Source organism: Mesocricetus auratus, unplaced genomic scaffold, assembly GCF_017639785.1.
Source record: "Mesocricetus auratus isolate SY011 unplaced genomic scaffold, BCM_Maur_2.0 Super-Scaffold_100027, whole genome shotgun sequence".
Taxonomy (NCBI): Eukaryota; Metazoa; Chordata; class Mammalia; order Rodentia; family Cricetidae; genus Mesocricetus; species Mesocricetus auratus.
The window spans coordinates 4,614,400-4,639,038 of NW_024429208.1; the positions used below are offsets into that span (position 1 = coordinate 4,614,400).

Sequence of the window (24,639 nt, forward strand, 5' to 3'; positions counted from 1 at the left end):
AACTTTTGATCCTCTGTCCTCTGCTGCAGACCACAAGCTGCTCTGCAGTGCTGGGGACCAAACCAAGACTCCTGAGGGATCAGGAGGCAGCCGAGCTACCAACAGAGCCTGGCTCTGCCTTTAAGTAGCTTTTCCTTAAATTACCTCTCGCTATATAGAACTTTTATACTTTCGTGTAATTAAATTTGTTAATCTTTAACCTGTAATCTTGTCACCCACAAGGCTTTTATGGGTTTATTGTGAGGCTACATCTCACTCACTGAGATGAGTCTCATGTCAGCACGTCATTTCTTGTACTTTATGAGAGCTTTTGTTGTTTTGGTAGGATTTCCTGTAGCCCAGGCTGGTCTCAAACTCTCTGTGTAGCTGGGGATAACCCTGAACTTCTGACCCTCCTGCCTCCACCTGCTGAGTGTGGGGATCACGGATGTGTACCACCAGACCTGGTTGATGGAGCTGAGGATCAAACCCAAAGGGTTGTGTGTTCCTACCTAGCTGTATCCCCTGTGCTGGTCTGCATATCCTTGCTTTACTTTTGAGTCTCTGGTGCGTTTGGACTTGATATAGACCGAAAACTTAGACGTTTCCTCTTTTTTTTTTTTTTTTTTTTGGTTTTTCAAGACAGGGTTTCTCTGTATTGTTTTGGAGGCTGTCCTAGAACTCGCTCTGTAGACCAGGCTGGCCTCGAACTCACAGAGATCCGCCTGCCTCTGCCTCCCGAGTGCTGGGATTAAAGGCGTGGGCCACCAACGCCCGGCTGGACGTTTCCTCTTGATTTGAGGTGTGTGTGTGTTTGTGTGTGTGTGTGCATGTGTGTGCATGTGTGTGTGCATGTGTGTTTGCATGTGTGTGCATGTGTGTTTGCATGTGTGTGCATGTGTGCACACTGTCATGGGCTGTGATGAGATGCTCACACCTTTCCTGTCCCTGTCATTTACTGGGAATCTTCCAGATCCACAGATTCCCAACTTGCAGCTCTCTGCCATCTAGACTTCCTTCCGGGGCCGCATATCCGGCTGCCCAGAGTGCAGCCTCCGAGAGGCCACTGTGTCGTCAGGCAGGGGAGGCCTCGGGATGACCGATGGAGCTCAGTGCCCTGCGGGGCTTTGCTGGGCAGCACTACTTGTCAAGCAAGCTTGCTCGAACTTCACAGCTACAGGGGATTAAAAATAGAGCCCCACCTTGGAGGTGGAGCACACCTTTAATCCCATGCTGGGGGGGCAGAGGCAGGCGGATCTTTTTAAATTCTAACCCAGCCTAGTCTACAAAGAGACTATTCCAGGACAGCCAGGGCTACATAAAGAGACCTATTTCACAAGACAAACGAACCAGGCTGCCCCCACAGTGGCGCAGACAGGAGAGGATGCCCCTCAGACAGTGGCCCAGAGTGCTGGGTGGTGGGGGTCGCAATGTGTAGCGGGATCTCCAGGAGGCGCTGGAGAGCTGGGATCGTTCTGCAGCTGCTCAGGCAACTTAGGGAGGCTCATGGAGCAGGGAAGCAGGTGAAGACAGCACAGCAGAGTATCACCACATCTGGATAATGAAACCGACTCAGCCCTGCCAACCTGTGCTGGGAGCCAGGCGAGCACTGGCGGGAGGGCAGAGGGCTTGGTGGTGTGAGAAGTGTGGACCTCTGGAGGCGGTGGCTCATGCCTGTACCCCAGGGCTTAGAGGCAGAGGGCCAGGAGTTAGAGGTCATCTCTGGCTGCATAAAGCCCTGTCTCAGAACAATCAGAAAGGCCTGCAGGGACTGAGCTGTGGGACTGTGCCCACCACCCTGTCCCCTTCGGTCACTGTCTCTCCCCTAACCTCTTCCGTCTCCCCCTGCCTAGGCGGTCCATCTGCGCTCAGACCCAGATGGTGCCAGAGCTATGACCAGGCCTGCAGGCGCCACGCCGAGTGGGGGACAGTCATGGAGCAGCCACAGGAGGAGGCCCCTGAGGCCCGGGAAGAGGAGAAAGAGGAAGTGGTCACGACCGAAGGAGCCCCAGAGCCCAACGGGGGACCAGAGCACACGCTTCCTTCCAGCAGCTGCACAGGTGCGAGGGAGGCTGAGGGGGGCGCGCAGAGGTCCAGGACAGCCTGCCGTGGGGTGACAATGACTAGTGGCAGAGTCCTACCTTGTCAATCACCAACTGGTGAGCCAAGGGGCCCTGGGAAGTCACAGCCCTTCTGGAAACAGACAGGAGATGGAGCATGTGTGTGTAGGACATGTCATCATCTTGTCACTGCTACCCGTCGAGTGTCTCCGACCCCATCCCCCCACCCCAGAGCTTTGTATATGCTAGCTGGTGCCCGGCTGCACCAGGAATGTGGGGCATGCCTGCAGCTGTGACAGACCACCCAACCCAGGAGACCTGGTACTCAGTCTACAGCTCCCCAGGATTGACCACAAACGCCAAGTGGTTTGATTGGGTGACTGTGACTTGGGTCACTTTTGAGCATCAGGTCTCAGCTGTCTCTTTTCACTCGCTGGGTCACTTCATGGACCCTCTGTCTGGTGGCAGTGGTGACATTTCTCTCTGGTGGCCAGCACAGCCGTGACATCTATCTCCTCCTCATGACACCGTGTCCAGCTTGTGTGCCCCTGGGCCCTGGCTTCCCCTGCTCCTCAGGCCCCTCCACTGTGCCCCACAGTGTCTCCTCCGGGGGCCTCGGGTGATCCCGGGCCCTGCCGTCAGAGAGTCTCTTAGTCTGGGGGAATGGGCTCTCTGAGACATGGCTTGCTGCTGGTACCAGCTGGACAAGCCGGGGGTGGGGAAGGGCGCTCTGGCCTTCAGTGTCTACAGATGACAGCGGTGCCTGAGTAACAGGACAGCTGTGGGGTGGAACCGGCCTGCTTGCAACCAAGAAGGGATCAAAGCTGTGAGCCGTATCACCTGAAACATACAAAGCCAGGCTCAGAGGCGTGGAAGGCGCTGTAGTCCTGCACATCTGCCCACATCCTCAGAGTAACCCCACTGGTCGTGCTGTGGTGTGGGGACCAGAGTAGCCTGTGTTCTTGGGTGTTAGAGGGAATGGCTATGATGGCCCTAGGGACCCAAGCATTCTCAGGAGAGAGGAACGGCTTCCATGCGTCAGGATTTACTTAGCGCTGTCTCAGGCCGCTTTTTAACTCAAGAAAGGACCAGAGGGACCAGAGGTAGTGTTGCTATTAATCCCAGCACTTAGGAGGAAGAGACAGGAGGGGCTTTGTGAGTTCAAGGCCAGTTTGGTCTACCTAGTGAGCTCCAGGCCAGCCAGAGCTACATAGAGAGACCCTTAAGAGGAGGAGCGGGAAAGAGAGAGGGGGGAGAGAGAGGAGGGGGAGGAGAGGAGAGAGAAGAGAGTATATGCGTCAGAGGACTGGGGACACTGTGCCAGGTGTCAGGAAGGTGCTGAGGACAAGTTTTGAACAGGGAGGAGAGGGGCACGAGGTCTGGCCTGGTTGCCTGCCCTGGCAACTTTGCCCCCCATATCTGGGTCTAGGCAGGAAGTGGCCTGTCCTGGGATTTCCACCACAAGCCATGACTAGGGTTGTAGTGTTCACGTGCCAGCCAAAGTGCAACGATGGAGCAGAGTCGGGTGAGGACAGGCCCGGGTGTGGTGGGGACATCTGGAGCAGCATTGGCTGTGGGGACTCACAGGCACCATATCTGGTCCTGGTTTTTGATGAGTGGATGGAGCTGAGGCAGCTGGACTGATGACAGCTGTCTGAAGCCCTGGCCTAAGCGACGAGCTCCAGCAGAGAAGTCAGAGCAAGTGAAGCACATGTCAGTGCTTCCCAGGGTGAGCAGTAACCAGACAGTAGCTCAAAATGTCATCGTCCATTCGCTTAGTGGATGGGGCTGTTGGCCTGAGGAGGAGGCAGCCTTCCAGGTGCCAGTGGTGACGGGATGGTGCAGTTTATGTCCCTTGAGCCCTGCAGTTCTGTTCTGGCAATGTGTCCCGTGTGCCTGCTCGCTCTGTGAGCACAGAGGTGGCCCAGCTGTCTGTGTGCCACAGCACAGCTCATAGAAACAGAAACAGGTGTCACCCCCTGTGGGAAATCCCTTAGGTAAGGCCTGCCAGAGCCTCGGGGGAACACTGCAGTCCTCTAAGGATGAGGTAAATCCGGAGGTGGTGTGCTCGCCTTTAATCCCAGCATTAGGGAGGCAGAAGCTAAACAAACAAAACTGGATGAAGTAAGAGCCAGTGAAATGGTTCAGCAAGTGGATAAAGTACTTGCTCCCAAGCCCGCCGGTCTGGGTTCAATTCCCTGGAACCTGCATGGGGGAAGTAGAGAACCAACTCCTGCAAATTGTCTTCTGACTCACGTGTGCACACACATGCACACACAGATACACATACACATGCACACGCAGATACACACACACAACACACACATGCACATGCAGATACACATACACAGCACACACACATGCGCACGTAGATATACACACAACAAACAACACACACACAAACACAGTGAAGTTTTTTAAGGATAAGACCAGTGAGATGCCCAAGGCCTGGGTTTGAGCCCTGTGGAGGAAAGGAACCAGCTGCACAGTTGTCCCCTTCCCTCCATATGCACACCATGGCACACCCCACCCCCACCACACAGACCACAGGCACTAGGAATAAGTGAGAAAGGTTTTTGTTTTGAGACCAGATCTTCTATGTAGCCCTGGCTGTCCTGTAACTCACTCTGTAGACCAGGCTGGCCTCAAACTCACAGAGATCCTCCTGTCTCTACCTTCAGGTGCTGGGTTTAAAGGTGTGTGCTACCACCACTGCCCAGCCCCCCAAAAAAAACAAAAGATGTTTTTAAGGGTAAGGTAGTGCTGTAGGTGGCTCACACCTGTCATCCCATCACTTGGGAGCTGGAGCAGAACAATCACAAGTTCCAGGCCAGCCTGTTCCAACACAAAGCCTGAAATCCGTATGTGTAACAACAGTGCTGGGCAGGGCAAACCAAAGGGCCGCAGGAGCTGATTCAGAACCCTGAATGGGTGAGGAGTGTCCATTTTACCACCCAGCCTGCCCTGTGTCTCTCTCAGCAACCTTGTGTGACTTTCATAGCTTAAAAAGCTCTTGTTCTGTTCCCATCCCAAGGTTAAAGTGGATAAATTGACCAGGCATGGAGGAGCAGGCCTTCAGTTCTAGTACACAGGAGGCAGAAGCAGACAGAGCTCTGTGAGCCCAGGCCAGCCTGGTCTGCATAGTGAGACCCTGTCGGGAAGGCACAAAGACCACCTACAGCAGAGCAGGGACCCAGGTGGCCACTGCAGCCTCACACTCCGGTCGCCTGTTCTGAGCCAGCACCTGTGGCCATCCTGTCCCCGTGAGACATGCAGTACAGGCCTCACACCGGCACACAGCAACGAGGAAGGACATGGCCAGGGTCCTGCTGGCGAGGGGCCCACCCCCCCAAGCTGGTGCTCGCTCTCCCGCCCTGCCCCCTCCCGCTTCATGGCAGCCCATGCACAAGAGGAGCAGGTAGATAAGGCGGCTGCCCTCTTGCATGTGTTTCCTTTCCTGGACTACTTGGCGAGTGTTCAGGGCCAGGCATTGGGCCAGAGTGGGCCAGGCAGTGATAGACAAGGCTGAACACCAGCCCAGAGGAGCCCAAAGTCCAGGCAAATGAAACAGGTAGCTGGGTGCGGTGGCACACACCTTTAATCCCACAAGAGATAGGCAAACAGACCCCTGAGTTCCAGGCCAGCCTGGTCTACAGAGCAAATTCCAGGACAGTCAGGGCTACACAGAGAAACCCTGTCTCAAAGAGAAAACGACACTAAGTAACCAAGCTGGCCCGTGTGCCCCGAGGCGATATGTGCAGGAGAGCCTTCACCCAAATAAGAACACCGGGACAAGTCAGTAGTGTGTGCTCGCTGAGCTTGTACTCACGTGGGGGCCGCCGCCAGGGCTTACAGTGAGTTCAGACATCTGAGGAGTGACCGTGTGTCATCCTCCTGGTGACCTCGCTGTGTTGTTTTCATAATAATGCTACTGTTTGACGCAAGGAGCATGCCCATGGGTTGCAGCAGAGTGCACAGCTGCAGCAGCTGCATGGTTCTACTCCCATGCTCACGTTGCAGCCGCCTTAGTCAGGGGCCCCAGAGAGACAGAACCAATAGAGGTGGTTTTCTTGGTTGTTGTTTCTTTCTCTCTTCCTGCCCCCCCCCCGTCTCTCCCCTCAACTCCCTCTCCTCTCTCTCTCCCTCCCTCTCCTCTCTTTCCCCCCCCCTCTCTCTCTCTCTCCCTATCCCTCTCCCCCTCCCTCCCTCTCTCCCTCCCTCCCTCTCAAGAGTTGGTTCCTAGGTCCCCAGTCCTGATTCTGCAAGCCAGGCTGTGTCACCAGGAAGTAGCTCGTGTGGAGAAGGTGGGGTAGACCCTGTCTTCCAGTCACTCTCTTAAAGCCGTCACCTGTAGGATGAGGGCCACACGCATCATGAAAAGTAGCGCCTTACTCAAAGCTCCTGGCGTAAATGTCAACACTGTTTATCTTTTTTTTTTTTTTTTTTTTTTTGGTTTTTCGAGGTAGGGTTTCTCTGTGGCTTTGGAGGCTGTCCTGGAACTAGGTCTTGTAGACCAGGCTGGCCTCAAACTCACAGAGATCCGCCTGCCTCTGCCTCCCGAGTGCTGGGATTAAAGGTGTGCGCCACCAATGCCTGGCAACACTGTTTATCTTTCTTTCCATTTTTTTTGTTTGTTTTTTGAGACAGAGTCACTCTATTCTGAAACTCGCTCTGTAAACCAGACTGGCTTCAAACTCACAGAGACCCACCTGCCTCTGCCTCCCAAGTGCTGGGATTCCAATCTAGACTGGTCTTTGAACAGAAGCCTGGCTGAGCCAGATCTGTATGGACCGCCGTCCCAGCAGCTGTCCTTAACAATGTCAGCCTCGGTTTTCTTACCTGTAACACAGGGCACAAAGCCCGACTTGAAGTTTACTTTGAGGTTTTCCGTGAAATGAAGGGATATGAGGTGCCTCGTGGAGTCCCGGAGCACAGTAAGTGTGCAAAGCACACTCTGAGGTGTGTCCCAGCCCTAACTGCACAGGGCAGGTGGGTGACCTTTCTCCTCCACCGGCTTCTCTGTCCTAGTGTGAGTACCCCCATGTCTGTCCCAGCACCAGTGAAAGGAAGCAAGCCAGGCATGGTGGCAGGAGCAGCATGAGTTCAAGACTCGTCTGGGCTACTTAGTTAGACCCAGTCTCAAACACAGAAACAGCTGGCGTTGGTGGCGCATGCCTTTAATCCCAGCACTCGGGAGGCAGAGGCAGGCGGATCTCTGTGAGTTCGAGGCCAGCCTGGTCTACAGAGTGCGTTCCAGGACAGCCAGGGCAACACAGAGAAACCCTATCTCAAAACATCAAAAAGAGAGGGTGTAGAGAGGAAGGAAAAATAGAGAAAAAACAAGACAAAAATCCCAGCAGGTAGGTGGCGCCCACACAGGGAGCCCAGCCTTTTGTAGCCTTGACCTGAGCTACGTCCCTTGTGCAGAAAGAAAGGTCTGAGACTCACACCACCCATTCCAATCATCACACACCTGCCGCACCTCTGAGCAGGAGGTCATGAGAAGGTGCAGGACCTGGTGCCTGAGATGGTGTCATCCTTTTGGGTGGGATGTCGTGGTGATAGGAAGACAAATCCTTAAGCCAAGTGGTCACCCAGGACAAACAGAGCTGTTTTTGGAAAAGCCACCCATGCACCATTCCGTTTGCGGAATACACATGCACTCACATGACGCCGTCCCCGTGTGTCCCTCCCCCCAATCCTGCTTCTCTGGCCTGTGTATCAGTTACAGCCTGTGGTTCTGCTAAGTAGGTCCTCACCCAGGTCAAGGCATCCAGCCATTCACCACCCGCTGAGCTGGGCCTTCTCTCTGGTGGCGATTCCCCTAGACCCTCACCTTCAGGTACCTCAGGTGGCTAGTAGGACCTGGTCATCTTGGCTACTTACGGGGTTCTGGAGGTCTTGAAACCCCTGAGCCAGAGACCACAGCAGGACAGATGGAAAGGGGCCCCTCCTGGCCCCACGTGGGACAAGGAACTGGTGTGGCGAGTGCAGCCCTGGGGGCTGTGGGGTTCCATGAGTCTGGCACCCACAGCTTCTGGGCTCTGGACTTTGGTGTGCCCTGCTCTCCCAGCCCTCACGCCTGGTGGGGGGTGCCCACACATGAATACACAGGACCCCCCATCAGATGGTGACAGGCTTCTAAGAAGCCCAAAGCCTGCCAGAGAAGATGCGGGCTCCACTCTCCTCACCTGGGGGCCAGAGGGCATTTAGACGTTTGGAATAACAGTCATTGGGATTGAGGGTGCTGGGCCACATATGATCTTATGTCACCACCACCCCAACCTCAGCAGCCCTCCCGGCCATGGCGTCTCTGCTTGAGTTCCCCTGCTGTGGCCAGAGTGGGGTCTGGGAGCAGGCCTGTGAGAGGCAGGTTGGGGCTCGGAGAGCTGGTATGGGTAGGTCATGTGGCTTGGTTCTTTCTCTTGCTTAGTGTCTGTCCCTGGTCTTGGGGTTCGGCACCTGTCTCTGAAGAGTCTGAAGTCCCAGGAGAGACCCCAGACCGTAAAGCAAGCATTGGGGGAGGGGGAGAGATAACAGTGGGCAGAATTATGGAGCCAGGGGACCGAGGCCCAAGGCCCTAAGTCTCAAAGCAGATTCCTAGAGACTGTGGCTTCTGACAGTCGTGTGACAGACCGTTCATCCTGAAGCCGCCGTCACAGCCTCCCTCTCTCCTTGCCGGCTTTAAACCCACAGCCCAAACCTCTGCACTTAGTAACGGGGCCTCAGGATGGGACCTGCACTCTCACTCCAGAAAAGCCACCCTGGACCCTGTGCTCCCTCCCAGTGAAGCCACCAGCTTCTCAGAGCTGCTCCCCACCTCACACAGCCCTCGGAGGGGCTGGACTCTGGGCTGCAGCTCCTCCCCCTGCCTGCCTCTTAGGCCTGGTAGCTGACTGTTCTACTGCCCCTCTGTCCTGTATCCACAGACCTCTCTCAGAATTCCTCTCCTTCCTCCCTGCTGGACCAGCTGCAGATAGGCTGTGATGGGGCCTCAGGTGGCAGCCTCAACATGGAGTGCCGTGTGTGCGGGGACAAGGCCTCAGGCTTCCACTACGGAGTCCATGCGTGTGAGGGGTGTAAGGTACGGACTGACGGGCGGGGTTTTACCTCCCTTGGGTGGGGCCCTTAAATTCCCCTAGCAAAACTTCTTGGTTCCTTAGAGGCCTGAGCTCTGGGCCATCCAAGAGAAAAGATGCCAGGTGTCCCCACAGTCACCTGCCCACTGACCCCGCTTCCCACTCGTCTCTGTGGGTGGCCGGCGTCCCTTGGAGATTAGGCTCCAGAGGCAGGTGGGACACAGTGACCTTGGGCTGAGTGTCTACTTGTGTATTTGAAGTTGGTTTCCAGTGCCTTGTGTCTTTTTCTTTTTCAGAGACAAGGTTTCTCTGTGTAGCCTTGGCTGTCCTGGAACTCACTGTGTAACCAGGCTGACCTCAAACTCACAGAGATCCGCCTGCCTCTGCCTCCTCAGTGCTGGGATTAAAGGTGTGTGTCACTATACCCAGCCCTTAAAATTTTTGGGGGGGAATCTTTTCCTTCCTTTTTTCAAAAAAAAAAAAAAAGAAAAAGCCCCCAGGGCTGGAAAGCTACCTTAGTGGTTAGAGCACCCACGCAGTAAGCATCTGTGACTCCAGTCTCGGGAGATCTGACAGCCGCCTCTCCGGCCTCCACAGCTACCAAACACATGTGGTACATAGACACACGTGCAGGCAGAACACCATACATACAAATAAAAGTAATTAATGAACTCCCGCCGCTCCCCAGGGTTTCTTCCGCCGGACGATCCGCATGAAGCTTGAGTACGAGAAGTGTGACCGGAGCTGCAAGGTCCAGAAGAAGAGCCGTAACAAGTGCCAGTACTGCCGCTTCCAGAAGTGCCTGGCGCTCGGCATGTCCCACAACGGTGAGCGCGACGTACAGCCCAGCTCGGGGCTCCCGGAGGGGTCAGAGAGCGCCCAAGCTGTCCCCTGTGCCTGCGGTTCAGCTGCCTCCCGCACAGCAGCCTGACAGAGCTTGCAGGGTTTCCTCGGTCCAGGTGGGAATTTCCTGGTGGTCGGATCCTCCAGGAGACTGAGACATTCATGCCTCGGCCTTCCAAAGAACAGCGAAGCTTCCTGCTTACACCCTATGCTGGTCTAGCCACTGGAACACACACTCACTCACACACACACACTCACACACTAATTCACACACACTCGCTCACACACACTAACTCACACACAGGGCATCTTCAGGCCATCCCTGGCTTCTCCTAAGTGTGGATTCTGGTGGGTCTGAGGCTCATCTGCGTTTTTACCGGTGCTGTTCCATTGCAGGGGTCACAAGGAGCCCTAGGAAGCCTCAGGGCAAACCAGACCCTTCCTTCATGCTCTGTCTACTAAAAGCCAGGGCCTGCTTCATTTTTTGGACTGTAATTGTGTGTGTGTGTGTGTGTGTGTGTGTGTGTGTGTGTGTGTGTGTGTGTGTGTGTGTGTGCGTGCGCGCGCGTGCCTGTGTAGAGGCCAGAGGACAACTCAGATAACATCCACCTCTATTTTTGAGCCAGTCTCTCATTGGCTGGGAGCTCCCGGGATCCATCTCTGTTGGGCACTCAACACCCAGCCCTTTTTCACTTGAGACCTATGGCCTCGGGTCCTCAGGCTTGCAACCACAGAAGCACTTTACCGCTCCGGCTGTCACTGCAGCCCGTGGCTCTGGGTTCTCGTTATTCTAGTGAGTTTTAAGGATCCACTTTTCCTGACCCCCAAAGAAGGCGAAAGGACAAAGTCACATGGTTGAGTGGGCATGGACTGGGGCTCGGATGCGACCCTGGTCACCAAAGGCTCTTTCTGGCTGCCTTGCCAGCCCCCGGCCAAGTCAGCAAAGGTTCTCAGGGAGTTGGGCCCCTGGACTGCCTCAGCACTGCTCGCCTGCTGACGATGGGGCCCCTGAGGGCCCCGGGCCTCCAAAGGACAACTCCTCTTCCCCTGAGAGGAGCAGGGGAGGGAGAGATGCTGGCCCTGCCTGTGGCTCCTCCATGACTAGCCCTCAACCCCTGTACAGCCATCCGCTTCGGACGGATGCCGGAGGCCGAGAAGAGGAAGCTGGTGGCGGGCCTGACGGCCAGTGAGGGGTGCCAGCACAACCCGCAGCTGGCCGACCTGAAGGCCTTCTCCAAGCACATCTACAACGCCTACCTGAAAAACTTCAACATGACCAAAAAGAAGGCCCGTAGTATCCTCACCGGCAAGGCCAGCCACAACGCAGTGAGTGTCACTGGCCAGCCTGGGCTCTGAGGTGGGGTTCAGGGGACACGAGGGCGGGGCCCCTCCCCTTCCCCAGGCCTGGCTTCTGACGGGGCCGGTTTTCAGCCCTTTGTCATCCACGACATCGAGACGCTGTGGCAGGCTGAGAAGGGCCTGGTGTGGAAGCAGCTGGTGAACGGGCTGCCGCCCTACAAGGAGATCAGCGTGCATGTGTTCTACCGCTGCCAGTGTACCACAGTGGAGACGGTACGGGAGCTCACGGAGTTCGCCAAGAGCATCCCCAACTTCAGCAGCCTCTTCCTCAACGACCAGGTGACCCTGCTCAAGTACGGCGTGCACGAGGCCATCTTTGCCATGCTGGCCTCCATCGTCAACAAAGACGGGCTGCTGGTGGCCAATGGCAGTGGCTTCGTCACCCACGAGTTCTTGCGCAGCCTCCGCAAGCCCTTCAGTGACATCATCGAGCCCAAGTTTGAGTTTGCTGTCAAGTTCAATGCCCTGGAGCTCGATGACAGTGACCTGGCGCTTTTCATCGCAGCCATCATTCTGTGTGGAGGTAAGGCCATGGCTCTCACTGCACGGGACCAAGCCCGACCTCAGTTTAGCCCAGGTCACGTGTGCAGAACCAGCTGCAGCGTGTGAGCAGACAGAGGCTAGAGGCATAAAGAACTGCGTTGGCCCCGCTGGGGATATAGCTTGTCTAGCAGGCGGGAAGCCCGGAGTTCAACCCCCAGTACTGGGGGAAAGGGAGAAATACTCCATTGTGTTAAAGGCTGTTATTTGTGTGTGGTGGAGAACTTTCTGTATTACTTTTGCATTTTTCTAGTCTAATATAACCTGCCCACCCACAGGGGCACAGAGCTCATTTCAGGCCAATGCCTTCCTTGTTTATAACTTACTCGGTCCTCACAGCAACCTGCACGCCCAGAGCTATAGAGACAGGATCTGAGTCTGGGTACCCGGTGTCCTAGCCAGATGAGGAAGAACAATTGGTCAGAAACAGAAGATGGGTGGAGAGTGGGGGCAGGGAGTGCAGCACCCGGGCGTGAGCGCGAAGCTGGGGTCCATCCTGGGCAGAGAGACCCCTGAGTGGGCTGGGCGGTCCCTCGCCCTGCCCTGAGACTCCTCATACCCCGTGTCCCCACAGACCGTCCAGGCCTCATGAACGTGCCGCAGGTGGAGGCCATCCAGGACACCATACTGCGGGCTCTGGAGGTCCACCTGCAAGTCAACCACCCCGACAGCCCGTACCTCTTCCCCAAGCTGCTGCAGAAGATGGCCGACCTGCGGCAGCTGGTCACTGAGCATGCCCAGATGATGCAGTGGCTGAAGAAGACGGAGAGCGAGACCTTGCTGCACCCCCTGCTCCAGGAAATCTACAAGGACATGTACTGAGGCCGCAGTCCAGGCCTCCCTGCAGGCTCCAGCTGGGCCCAGCCTCGGGTGGGACTGACTGTCCTGAGGACCAGCCCACGAGCACTGGGCACAGCCAAGCAGCTGGAGCCCATTCACAACACTCTAGACACGTGGCCCAGACTCCCACCTCCCCGCCTTCTGCCCACTTCCCCCAGCACTTCCTGTTCCCACCGTTTCCCTGCTCTTCTCCCAGCCTGTCCCCATGTCTGTCTGCTTCGTGTCAGTGAGGCAGTTGGTATGCTCACCACCAGCCCAGAGTAGCGCCTCTGCCTTTGCCTGTCTTCCCGGGAGCAGTGGGGCCACCCTGGCCTGGTCCTGCCTCACCTCACTGTCTCCCTCTTCAAAGACTTGAGCCATCCAAAGAAACACTAAGCTATGGGCCCAGCTTTCCAAGAAGCTTGGCCTGGACTGACTGCTGTCCCAGCCCATGGTCACCATCACGGGGTTCCTCGGGCTGAAGAGAGTGGGCTGAGAGCCAGATTTCTCTCCCAAGCTGTTTCCTCAACCCAAGGCGCCCCACCCCAACTCTGACACCCTCCATTCTTCTTGCCCTTGTGCTGCCCTGGGGGTACCCCTCCATGCCCCCTTGGAAGAGGAGGGTAGAAATTCGCCAGAAGGAACAGCACACTAAGTTCTGATGCCAGGACTCGGGTTTGGGTTCCAGGGTTAGAGAGCAGACAGCACGTGGGGCGGGCTCTCCATCGGTACCCCACTGGCCCTACCCTGTAGCAGCATTCCGACCGGCAGAACCCAGTGTGAGGAACTGGACAGTAACTGCTCCTTCCTCTACCCAGGAGGCACTGGTACACCTGGCCCCTGGGGTGCCTCGGTGTAACCATGGCACTGGCTCACCTCTTGGTCACCACAGGGCTGGGGGACAGCTGTTCCTAGGGCTAGCAATCCGTGAGTAGGCAGGGGTGTCCTGCCAGGTCACCCCGTCAGCTCACAGAGTTGCCAGGGCTTCTCTGACTGGTCCCTGGTCCCTTTCTCCTTCACACATCTTGGCAGCCCCATGGCTGGTCACCAGCGCCCAGCTGCACCCAGCATGAAGCTTGCTGGATGCTCGAATCCTCTGCCCAGCCCCCTCCTGGCTCTCCTGAGACCAAGAGCAGAGCCCAGGCTCACCCCCCTACAGGCCCACAGGGAGCTACCATCAGGCTCTCAGAGAAAAGTACTGGAACCCTGGGCTTTAAGCCCTGATGTCCTGGATCCCGTCTGGGTTTTGTCCCCAGGGCCTTAAACTGTTAGACCACAGCTCTGGAGGGAAGTGGCTTGGAGCGGGGACAGCCCTGTGAGCACTCATGCAAAGGCGGTGACTTCTGTTGCCACATTATCCCTGCTAGCACGCTCCCTGCCCCCACCTCCACTGATCAGGTCTTGGGGTGTTCCCTGCGGGGCCCAGGCTGTGAACGGAGCTGCATTCCCTGACCCACCCTGTCCCTGTGACCCCGCCCAGGTCTGGTGCTGAGGGTGCAGCTCCTCTCAGGGTCTGAAGTCTCCAAAACTGAAATGTATATTTTTGCTAGGAGCCCAGCTTCCTGTGTTTTTAATATAAATAGTGTATACAGACTGACAGAACTTTAAATAAATGAGAATTAAGTATTTAAGAGTTGACTTGAAGCCAGCTGAGTTCTTCATGTTATTCTGAGGACTAAGGGACACCTCCTGTGCCATAGCCAGGGCTGGCAGCATGGAGACCAAAGGAGGCCCCTGGTCCTGGCCTGGGATCTGTTCTGCTCATCCCTGCTCTCCCTGGGTCACCTGCCAAGAGTCGGGTTGAGGGAGAGGAGGCTACGTGTTCTGAAGGAGCAGTAACGTTGGCGTTCCTGAGGAAGGAGGACTGTAGAGGCTGTGAGGCCTGGGCCATGAGTATCATGTGGAGCTTAACATCAGGTGATTGTGTCCCAAGAGACCAGGACTTTTCTCTCCTTCATTTCCTATGGAGCAAGGAGGCCATCGAGTTCTACCGTGTGAGGCGTGGTCAGGGTCTGTGTCACAGGACAGCTTGCTGGAGTCTGCTCTCTCCTCCTACCATGCGGGTCCTAAGGATTAAACTTAAGTAGTCAGGCCTGGTGGCAAATTCCCTTTCCCACTGAGCCGTCTTGCTGGCCCCCTTTTTAAAAATAATTATTTTTAATCCTTATTTTATGTGTATGTCTTAGGGTTTTATTGCTATGAAGAGACACCATGACCGTGACAACTCTTATAAAGGAAAACATTTCATTAGAGCTGGTTTACAGTTCAGAAGGTTAGTTCATGCAGGCAGACATGGTGCTGGAGAGGTAGCTGAGTTTTGGATCTGCAGGCAGCAGGAAGTGGCTACCACACTGGGCATGGCTTGAGCTTCTGAAACCTCAAAGCCCACCCCTTAGTGACACTCCAACAAAGCCACATCCACTCCAAAAAGGCCACACCTCCTAATAGTGCTGCTCCCTATGTGCAAGCATTCAAACACAGGAGTCTGTGGGGGCCACGCCTATTCACCACAGCATCTGGGTGCTTTGTCTGCCTGGGAGCCCACTCACCATCTGTGAGCCTGGTGCCCTTGGAGGCCAGCAGGGGGCGTCAGATCCCCTGGACCTGGAGTTACAAACAGTTCGGAGCCCAACTCGCCAGAGCCAGGTGTAGTGGCACATTCCTTTAAGGAGGCAGAGCCAGGTGGGCCTCATAGAGCGTTCCAGACAGCCCGGGATACATAGACCCCATCAAGAGGAAGAGGAAGGAAAGGAGCCTCAATCGTAACCGCAGCCCTGGCTCCAGCCCCTAGAAATGGACGGACAAGCATGGCGATTATGTCTGCAATGCCAGCAGATAAGAGGAAGGAAGGTCAGTTCAAGTTCAGCCTGGGCTGCACCGTGTTTTAAGGGTCCAGCCTGTTCTACATGAGACTCTCAGAACAAAAGAGCGATGGAGAGAAGCTTACTGCTTTTGTAGAAGACCTGGGTTCAGTTCCAAGCCCATCACATTAAGGCTCATAATTGCCTCTAACTCCAGTTCTAGAGGGTCCTGTGCCCTCTTCCAGCTTCTATAGACTCCTACACACACATGATACACGTACGTGCAGGTAAAACATACATAAGTAATGTCTATATTCAAATCTCTCAAACTCCCAACTCTGCTTCAAAAATTGTTTTAATGTTAAAAAATAAATAATTTTGATCCAATAAAAGTAAAATATGTATCAAAAGTGCCCAGGACTTCTCAGTCAAGTGTTTTAGGTTTTTTGTTGTTGTTGTTTTTTAAAGTCTATTTATTATGCATACTTTGTTCTGACTGCATATATGCCTGCATGCCAGAAGAGGGCACCAGATCTCATTATAGATGGTTGTGAGCCACCATGTGGTTGCTGGGAATTGAACTCAGGACCTCTGGAAGAGCAGTCAGTGCTCTTAACCTCTGAGCCATCTCTCCAGCCCCCCAGTCAAGTGTTTTAACTACTGGGAGGAATGGACACTTGTTAGAATTCAATTTAAAATCTTCCTGTTGCTGGATGAAGTGGTGCAGCCTTTAATCCCAGCACTCAGGGAGCAGTGACTTTAAGGCCAGCCAGGTCTACATAGAGCTCTAGGCAAGACGGGCCTGTATAGTGAGACCTTTTCTCAACAATAACGATAATTTTTAAAACTTCTGCTTTTACCTGACTGAGTGCGTGTTGGATCTGCTCATCCCCCAGACTTTGTGCCAGCTCACTAAAAACTACACGGAGACTTATTATTAATTATGAAAGCTTGGCCTATAGCTTAGGCTTATCCCACTAGCTCTTATAACTTTTTTTTTTTTTTTTTTTGGTTTGGTTTTCCAAAACAGGGTTTCTTTGTATTGGTTTGGAGGCTGTCCTGGAACTCGCTCTGTAGACCAGGCTGACCTTGAACTCACAGAGACCCACCTGCCTCTGCCTCCCGAGTTCTGGGATTCAAGGTGTGCACCACCAATGCCCGGCTCTATCTCTTATAACTTAAATTAACCCATTTGTGTTAATCTGTGTTTTGCCTCGTGGCTTGCACCTCCTATTTCCTGCATGCTCTGGCGTCTCTCCCCATTCTTCTCCCAGATCTCTCTCTGTCTGGAAGTCCCGCCTGTACCTCCTGCCCAGCTATTGGCCTTCAGCTTTTTATTAATCCAATCACAGTGGCTTATCGTTACACAGCGTAACCAAATACCTTGCAGTGGTCCAGCCCCGCCCATCGGAGTGGGAATAAAGTAGTACAAGTCAGCTTAGAGGCCCCGCCCATCAGAGTCATCTTAGAGGCCTGGCCCTTCCTTCCCCATCCGGCTTGGCACACGGCACAGAGAAGAGCCGAGACCAAGCGCCCAGAAGCACCTTGACCTAGGTCACATCGGGTCTCCTGGCCCCAGGCCTCGGCTCTTCCCTGACTGGGAGCTCACATTGAGCTGCCCCTGCCAGGTATCCTTGGTCATGACCTCACTGCATCCGCTCCAGCGTCCCAGATGAAAACAACTCACACAACAGACTGTTTGCCTCCGAGGGAAGTCCCTGACCGCCTCCCAGTCTCCAGGGCCCCCATGGAGGAGGATCATCACAGAGACCCGTGTCCCTGCACCCAGCTAGGCTGCTTAGCACCTCCCCCAGGGGAAGGAGCAGGCACCTTAAGTCCGACAAACCACCAAGCAGGACCCCACCCAGGACGCTTGTTTTCAGGACCTGTCAGGGTCACCCTGTCCTTTGCTTGCCTGTTGCTTCCTGGTGTGGCTCTAGGGGTGCCATACCTGTCGCTGGAGGAGCAGCGTGTATCCTGAGGTCCCTCTCCAGGGCCACAGAGACCCGGGCTCTCAGGGACTCCCATGCCATGGATGTTTCAACAGGGGTCACTCCTCATTCAGCCCAGATCAAGTGACCTTTCGGGCTCTACTGACGACAACCCTAGCTATCCAACCCAGAGTTGTCCGGGTTGAGTGGAGCCTCAGACAGGCGCCCCCACCCCCACCCCATCCACCTCTGACTGTGGCCTCGGCACTGGGACACCAAGAATATTCTAATTACTTGTGATCTGTTTGGAAAACTGACTTCATGGAGGCCAGGTCCCCGGCACTTCCTGGAGTGGCCCAGCATGAACGCTTAGCTCTACGGTGCTGTCCACACCCCCTTCGGTGGAGGCTCCCACCAGGCCTTGGTTTACATGCCCTCAGCCCTGGGTCCTCATGACCTAGGTCACCTTGCTTTCCAGTATCCTTGGAGTCTTCCAGTGCTCCCCAAAGGCCTCCTGCCACACATCCCTGGAGCCTCACGCAAGTCCTTCCGGCCTGAGATGGAGCGGCGGCTGACTAGGGCTCCTTCCCTTTTCAGGTCGTGTGGGATGAAGGCCCCACCTGGACGTTCCTGCCCGCACCACACGGGGACTGCAGCTGGAACGGACGCTACCCTGTGGGCAGCAGCTGTAGGATGACCCCTGTCCCCAGCAGCTATATAGGTCTGGGTCTCCGGGAAGCGCTAGAAAGGGGTGACATTATTTTGGGTCCAATCTGTCTATTGAAAGCCACGTAACTTAAGAATTTGATGTGTCAGCCGGGCGTGGTGGCGCACGCCTTTAGTCCCAGCACTCGGGAGGCAGAGGCAGGTGGATCACTGTGAGTTCGAGACCAGCCTGGTCTACAGAGCGAGTTCCAGGACAGCCTCCAAAGCCACAAAGAAACCCTGTCTCGAAAAACCAAAAAAAAAAAAAAAAAAAAGAATTTGATGTGTCTGTGCAAGAAGGACTTCGTGACCCGGAGGAGACCCAGCCCGGAGGGGGCGGGAACAAGCCTGATCAGGGCCCAGCTCAGAGTCTACTCCGCTTGTCCTCTTGATGTGGAAGGTCAATGCACTAGGGAATATAATATGTTTATTTACCAGAATAAGAACTTACACACAGAAAGCTGGGGGGTCAGAAGCGTGGCAGGCTTCCAGGGAAGAGAGGAGAAGAGAGATACGGTTCTCTTTCACTTCCTTTTATCCACCTGTCCTACATTTCCTTATCCCCCCCTTAGGGCGGATAGCTTTGTGGGGCTCACCCCTACACCCTCTCTCTCTCCATTTTCACAGCAGGGCACTGCTAGTGCATCAGGCTTTGTATCAGAAATTCACATTTTAGCACAAATCCGTTTGCCAATACCCGGAAGTCATCAGTCCTCCCAGGAGAACTGAGGTTTGCGCAGAGGACAGATGACCACAGACTGAGATTTGTGGGTTCTCCAAGCTGGAAGGAAAGCAGACAGGAAGTAAGAGCAGACGGGGTGGGGGGAGTAAGAGCAGACGGAGGGAGTAAGAGCAGACGGGGTGGGGGGAGTAAGGCCACACACTCAAGGATGTTTGCTGTCAGCGATTCCTGGTGCTCGCCTCCTGCAGTGCAGACTCAGTTTGGGCTTTCCAGGGTAAAAACTGGGAGCTCTTTTGCCGTTCTCCCTGGCCCTCCCCACTGCACACCCCGTCCTGATGACTCCCCAACTCCTCCATCTCCTTCCTTCACTGCTGCCTTCCCAGGCCCAGGTCACCTGTGACCCCGTGACTCCTCAGTTCCAACCTTTAGCTTTAGAATTTGGGGTTGAGCTTAGTCATAGAGCAGAGTGTTTGCCTAAGTGCGAGGCCCTGGGTCTGGTCTCCAGCTGGCAGGGAGGATATGGGTAGATTTTGACCTATCAGCACCCCACCCCCAACCTCCACCAGCTAATCTGGTCAATGAGAGAATTAGTGGTCTGGCTGGGGACAAGGTTACAGTACCAGCTCTGCCCAGAGTCTTGTGGGGAGCGTTGACTTGGTGAGGGGTGGGGGCCATGACCCAGGACCTCGTAAAACAAGGAGTTTGTTGGGGGCTTACAAACCCGGAGGGTTAGAGTCCATGACCATCATGGTGGGGAGCATGGCGGCAGGCATGGCGTTGGGGCTGTAGCTGAGAGCTTGCATCCCAGCCACAAGCAGGAGGCAGAGAGAGAGCTAATTGGGTGTGGTGTGGGCTTTTGAAACCTCAGAGCCCACCCTCAGTGGTGTACCTCCTCCAACTGGCCACGCCTCCTGTCCTTCAGAAACAGTTCCATCAGTTGGTGACCAAGTGTTGTTAAAATGTCTAGGTTTACCCAGTAACGAGACACAAACCGTGACTCAATGATCCCATGTGGAGTCTTATTGGTGGACAGGGAAGGAAAGGGGGTGAGAGGTAACCAGCCCGTGCAGAGCTGAGAGAGAGAGAGAGAGAGAGAGAGAGAGAGAGACACAGACAGAGAGAGAGATACAGAGAGAGATACAGAGAGAGAGAGAGAGAGAGAGACAGACAGAGAGAGAGACAGACAGAGAGAGAGAGAGAGGGAGAGAGAGAGAGAGAGAGAGAGAGGGAGAGAGGGAGAGAGAGAGAGAGAGAGGGAGACGAGAGAGAGACGAGAGAGAGGGAGGGAGGGAGAGGGAGAGGCAGAGAGAGAGGAGATGGGAATGGGAGAGGAAGAGAGAGGAGGAGAGCGTAAGCGGGCAGGGGTCAGGCCTTTAAAGGGTCCTTTGCACCTGCGTGGATCTCACGGAAACCTGAACTGGCCAGAGCGCTGCCCGAGTGCATCCTGCCAGGTAACAGGGTGGGCCAGCGTAATGCCTGGACCTCTCACCAAGCACTCAAATATATGAGCCTCTGGGGGCTGTTCTCCTCCAGATCATCACTTTTATTCACACTTTTTTGTTTATTTACTGACGTGGACGGTGTTTGCCTGTGCACCACTTGCATGCTTGGTGCCTTCAGAGGCCAGAAAAGGGGACTGGACCCCCTGGAACTGGAGTCACACTGTGAACCTCTATGTGGGGGCTGCGAATCAAACCCCAGGCCTCTGCGAGAGCAGCCGGTGATCTAGCCCTTGCTTTGCATTTCTGAGACCTTGCTATCGTAGCCCAGGCTGGCCCCAAACACTCCTTCTGCCTCATCCTCCTGAGGCTTCCACCACCAAACCCTGCGAAGGGTGGGCTTTTGGGGGTTGGGGGGTGAATGCATTTATCTCTATTTGTGTCTGCATGCGTTCATGCATATCACATGCATGCAGGTGCACATGGAACCAAAAGGGGCTTTGGATCCCCTGGAACTGGGCTTATGGATGGCTGTGAACCGCTGTCTGGGTGCTGGGACTGAACCCGGGTCCTCTGTAGAGCAGCTAGTGCTCCTAACCACTGAGCCATCTCTCCAGCCCCAATGATACCTTCTTAATAACTAAAAAATAACTCACAGTAGTTGGGCATGGAGGCCCACATCTGTGACCCCAGGACTCAGGAGATTACTGTGAGTTTGGGCCCAACTGGGCTATACAGAACCCTATCTTAACCACCCACAAAAGTATTTTATGAGCCAGGCAGCGGTGGTGCATACCTTTAATCCCAGCACTTGGGAGGCAGAGGCAGGAGGATTTTGTGAGTTCTAGGCTAAGTCTTCAGAGTGAGTTCAAGAACATCAAGGGTTACACAGAGAAACCTTGTGTTGAAAAACCAAAAAAAAAAAAAAAAAAGGGAAAAAGGTGGACTTTTTTTAGTTTTGTTTGGTTTTGGGTTTGGTTTTTCGAGACCGGGTTTCTCTGTGGCTTTGGAGGCTGTCCTGGAACTAGCTTTTGTAGACTAGGCTGGTCTTGAACTCACAGAAATTTGTCTGCCTCTGCCTCCCGAGTGCTGGGATTAAAGGCGTTGTGCCACCACTGCCCAGCAGAAAAAAAGTTTTTTTAATGTAGCCTAATATATCAAAATTGCATGTCCAATATTAACAATTACTTCACTCAACATGTTTAGTCTGTGCTAAGTGTATTTTACACTCAGAACACCTATGTTGGACCATTACAGGTGCGTGTCGGGTACCATACTGGAGGTGCATGGTGGTTATGTGAGACCCCTGAGCCCTCCCGGGGCAGGGCCTGGGCCACAGCAAAGCCTTGTGTGCAGCTGGCTCTCGGTAGATGCCGTGTGAGTGAGCAGACCACTTCCTGACAACTGCTGACAGGAACCAGAGCCACTCCCTGCAGCCTCAGGCTGAGTCAGAGCTCACCCTGGAGCTCACAGCCCCACAGCAGAGCCCGGCCGGACTCGAGGAGCAGTAGTGAGGGCAGGCGATGGGGGGGCAGATGGGTACACTGGCCTCAGGGATGCTAAGACCTGGAGGATGGGGAGCTCAGAGACATTTAGTGCCGCCTGGGGCTGTATTGGGAGGGTGGCTGAGCCACCCTGTGGCCACCGTGGAAGGAGGACACTCAGGATTCGGGATCTGGCATCTGTGTGGATAAAACGTGGCCTTTTGGCCGGGCGGTGGTGGCGCACTCCTTTAATCCCAGCACTCGGGAGGCAGAGACAGGCAGATCTCTGTGAGTTCGAGGCCAGGCTGGACCGACAGCCTCCAAAACAATACAGAGAAACCCTGTCTCGTAAAACAAAACAAACAACAAACAAAAAAAAGTGGCCTTCTGGCGTCTTGCCCAAGCACAGCCACGCCCACTACCTGAGGTATCTGTGCACATGTGCAGAAGAATAGTAGCATTGCCCCTGGATGTCCTCAAGTCACCAGGGCGCCAGGGCTGGCAACTGGCAGGGGGAGGCCAGAGACATGCAGGATGCTGGCCTGCAGGCCCAGGATTGTCCCCAAGGCGACGTGAGGCTCATCTGCAGCCCTGGGCGTGCGCAATGACACATGGTCAGTGACTGAAGGAAGCAAGTGGAGATGGGGTGGGTGGGGGGTGCTCCTGGGGAGCACTTAAGAAAGAGCCGGGTGTTCTGGGAGGAGGAAATAAGGGTGCTACAGGCAGAGGGAGGGTAAAGAGGGGTGTCACCAGCCACCGGTGCCCCAGCTGGAAAGAAGACTCTGGAGGATCTGTGGAGACCGGGCCGGAGGACTGGCATGATGAGAGCCGGTGCAGCGAGCAGGGCTTTTGTCTGTCATCGCTGTGGGAGGGGAGGAGCCTTCTTCTCTCAAGCTACGGAAGCTGAAGTATGGTCAGTGCAACTTTAGGGAGCGGGTGGGACATGATCCGCAGTATTCAGGTAGGAACTGCCACCAGGAGGGACAGGGAGGAAAAAATCAGCAAGAGGAGACCTGGGAAACCAAATGACTGAGGTAAAGGAACAGTTAAGAAACCTGTATGGTACCAGGCGTTGGTGGTGCACGCCTTTAATCCCAGCACTCGGGAGGCAGAGGCAGGAGGATCTCTGTGAGTTCGAGACCAGCCTGGACTACCAAGCGAGTTCCAGGACAGCCTCCAAAGCCACAGAGAAACCCTGTCTCGAAAAACCAAAAAAACAAAAAACAAAAAAACCTGTATGGTAACAAAAAAAAAAAAAAAGAAGAAGAAGAAAGAAACCTGTGTGGCAGCCAGGCAGTGGTGGTGCGAGCCGTTAGTCACTAACTTGGCAGGCAGAGCCAGGTGGCTCTCTGTGCCAGCCTGGCCTACGGAGCGAGTTCCAGGAGAGCCAGGACTGTTACAGAGAGAAACCCTATCTCTGAAAAAAAGAAAGAAAGGAAGGAAAAGAAAGAAAAATAACCTATCTGGCTCAGAGGTTAAGAGCGCTGGCTGCTCTTCCAGAGGACCTGGGTTCAATTCCCAACAACCACATGGTGGCTCCCAACGGTCTGTAACTGTATACCAGGGGTTCCAACACCCTCTCCTGGCCTCTGCAGGCACCAGGCGAACAAGGGTTACACAGACACACATGCAGGCAAAACACATGAAATAAAAAGTGGATCTTCAAACGAGCGAAACCAACAAAGGCGTGCTTCCAGGCTGGAGACGCGACAAGGCTGGCAGAGTACCTGCCTAGCTTGCACCAGGCTCTGGGTTCCAGCCCCATGACCACATCCATCCAGCGTGGCGCAGCGTAGCTGTAATCCCAGCATTTGGGTGGAGGAGGCAGGAACAGCAGGAAGTTCCATGTCATCTTTTGCTACATAGCAAGTTCGAGGTCAGCCTGAGCTACATGAAACCCTGTCTCAAAAGATTAAACCACAACATTAGAAAAAAGAAGAGAGACATATGGGGGTATACCTTTAACCCCAGCAGTGAGCAAGCAGAGGACAGAAGCAGGCAGAGTTTGAGGCCAGCCTGATCTGCAAAGCAAGTTCCAGCCAGAGCTATATAATGTTTCAGCCTGTCTCAAAACAAACAAACAAACAAGTCACCGGAAGATTCCAGCGCAGGTGCTGACATGACTGGTGTCACGTAGGGGCCAGGAAAGGGAAGCTGGAGGGTTCCCATGGGGCCACCTCATGGAGCCATCCTGGCGGTAGTTTTTGGAAGAGGAAACTCGTTGTTCTGAGGGCTTTTTTTTTTTTTTTTTTTTTTTTTGCTGCACCTAGGTGCGCTGAGGGTCCTGTGTCTGTAAGTGGTATATGTCCTGGATTTTAGGAGACAAGGCTTATGTGACAAAAAAAAAAACTCTTCCCCTCCTCCGTGCACTTACTACCCTGGCTGGCCTCCCTGAAGCTGACCACAAGTGTCCATGGCCCCTCTGGCCTGATTGGGGAACATTTCTTAGTCCACAGCGTCCCAGCTAAACCTATTCATAGCCCAATACACTGTTCTAACTTGGTTACAGAGGCACATGTGAGGGTTATCTGTGACCTCCCCTCCTTGTATGTTACTAGTAAAATTTCATTAAAAAAAAAGAAAGGGCCGGGTGGTGGTGGCGCACGCCTTTAATCCCAGCGCTCGGGAGGCAGAGGCAGGCGGATCTCTGTGAGTTCGAGGCCAGGCTGGACCGACATCCTCCAAAACAATACAGAGAAACCCTGTCTTGTAAAAAAAAAACCAAAAAAAGAAAGAAAGAAAGGAAGGAAGGAAGGAAGGAAGGAAGAAAGAAAGAAAGAAAGAAAGAAAGAAAGAAAGAAAGAAAGAAAGAAAGAAAGAAAGAAAGAAAGAGGTTCCCCAATTGGCTGCCTGGAAACATAATTCTAGAAGGGTATCCCCTTAAGGCACATCACTGCCACCTGCTGGAAGAGAGTAGC

General features: G+C 54.4%; 1 protein-coding gene across 4 annotated transcripts in view; it reads left to right on the top strand.

Annotated features, from left to right (window-relative positions):
* The window catches only part of Ppard (peroxisome proliferator activated receptor delta), a 69,403-nt gene extending 55,093 nt beyond the window's left edge, over positions 1–14,310 (top strand). For 3 of the 4 annotated variants that reach the window (XM_005084890.4, XM_040732082.1, XM_040732083.1), the window contains 6 exons: positions 1,833–2,039; positions 8,969–9,123; positions 9,807–9,945; positions 11,085–11,287; positions 11,393–11,843; positions 12,435–14,310. In XM_005084890.4, coding sequence (XP_005084947.1) covers positions 1,913–2,039; positions 8,969–9,123; positions 9,807–9,945; positions 11,085–11,287; positions 11,393–11,843; positions 12,435–12,682 — 1,323 coding nt within the window. In that variant the 5' untranslated portion in view covers positions 1,833–1,912 and the 3' untranslated portion in view covers positions 12,683–14,310. The remainder of the gene's footprint in view (positions 1–1,832; positions 2,040–8,968; positions 9,124–9,806; positions 9,946–11,084; positions 11,288–11,392; positions 11,844–12,434) is intronic. The other variant, XM_013124366.3, reaches the window with a different exon arrangement.
* The last annotated feature ends 10,329 nt before the right edge of the window (positions 14,311–24,639 follow it).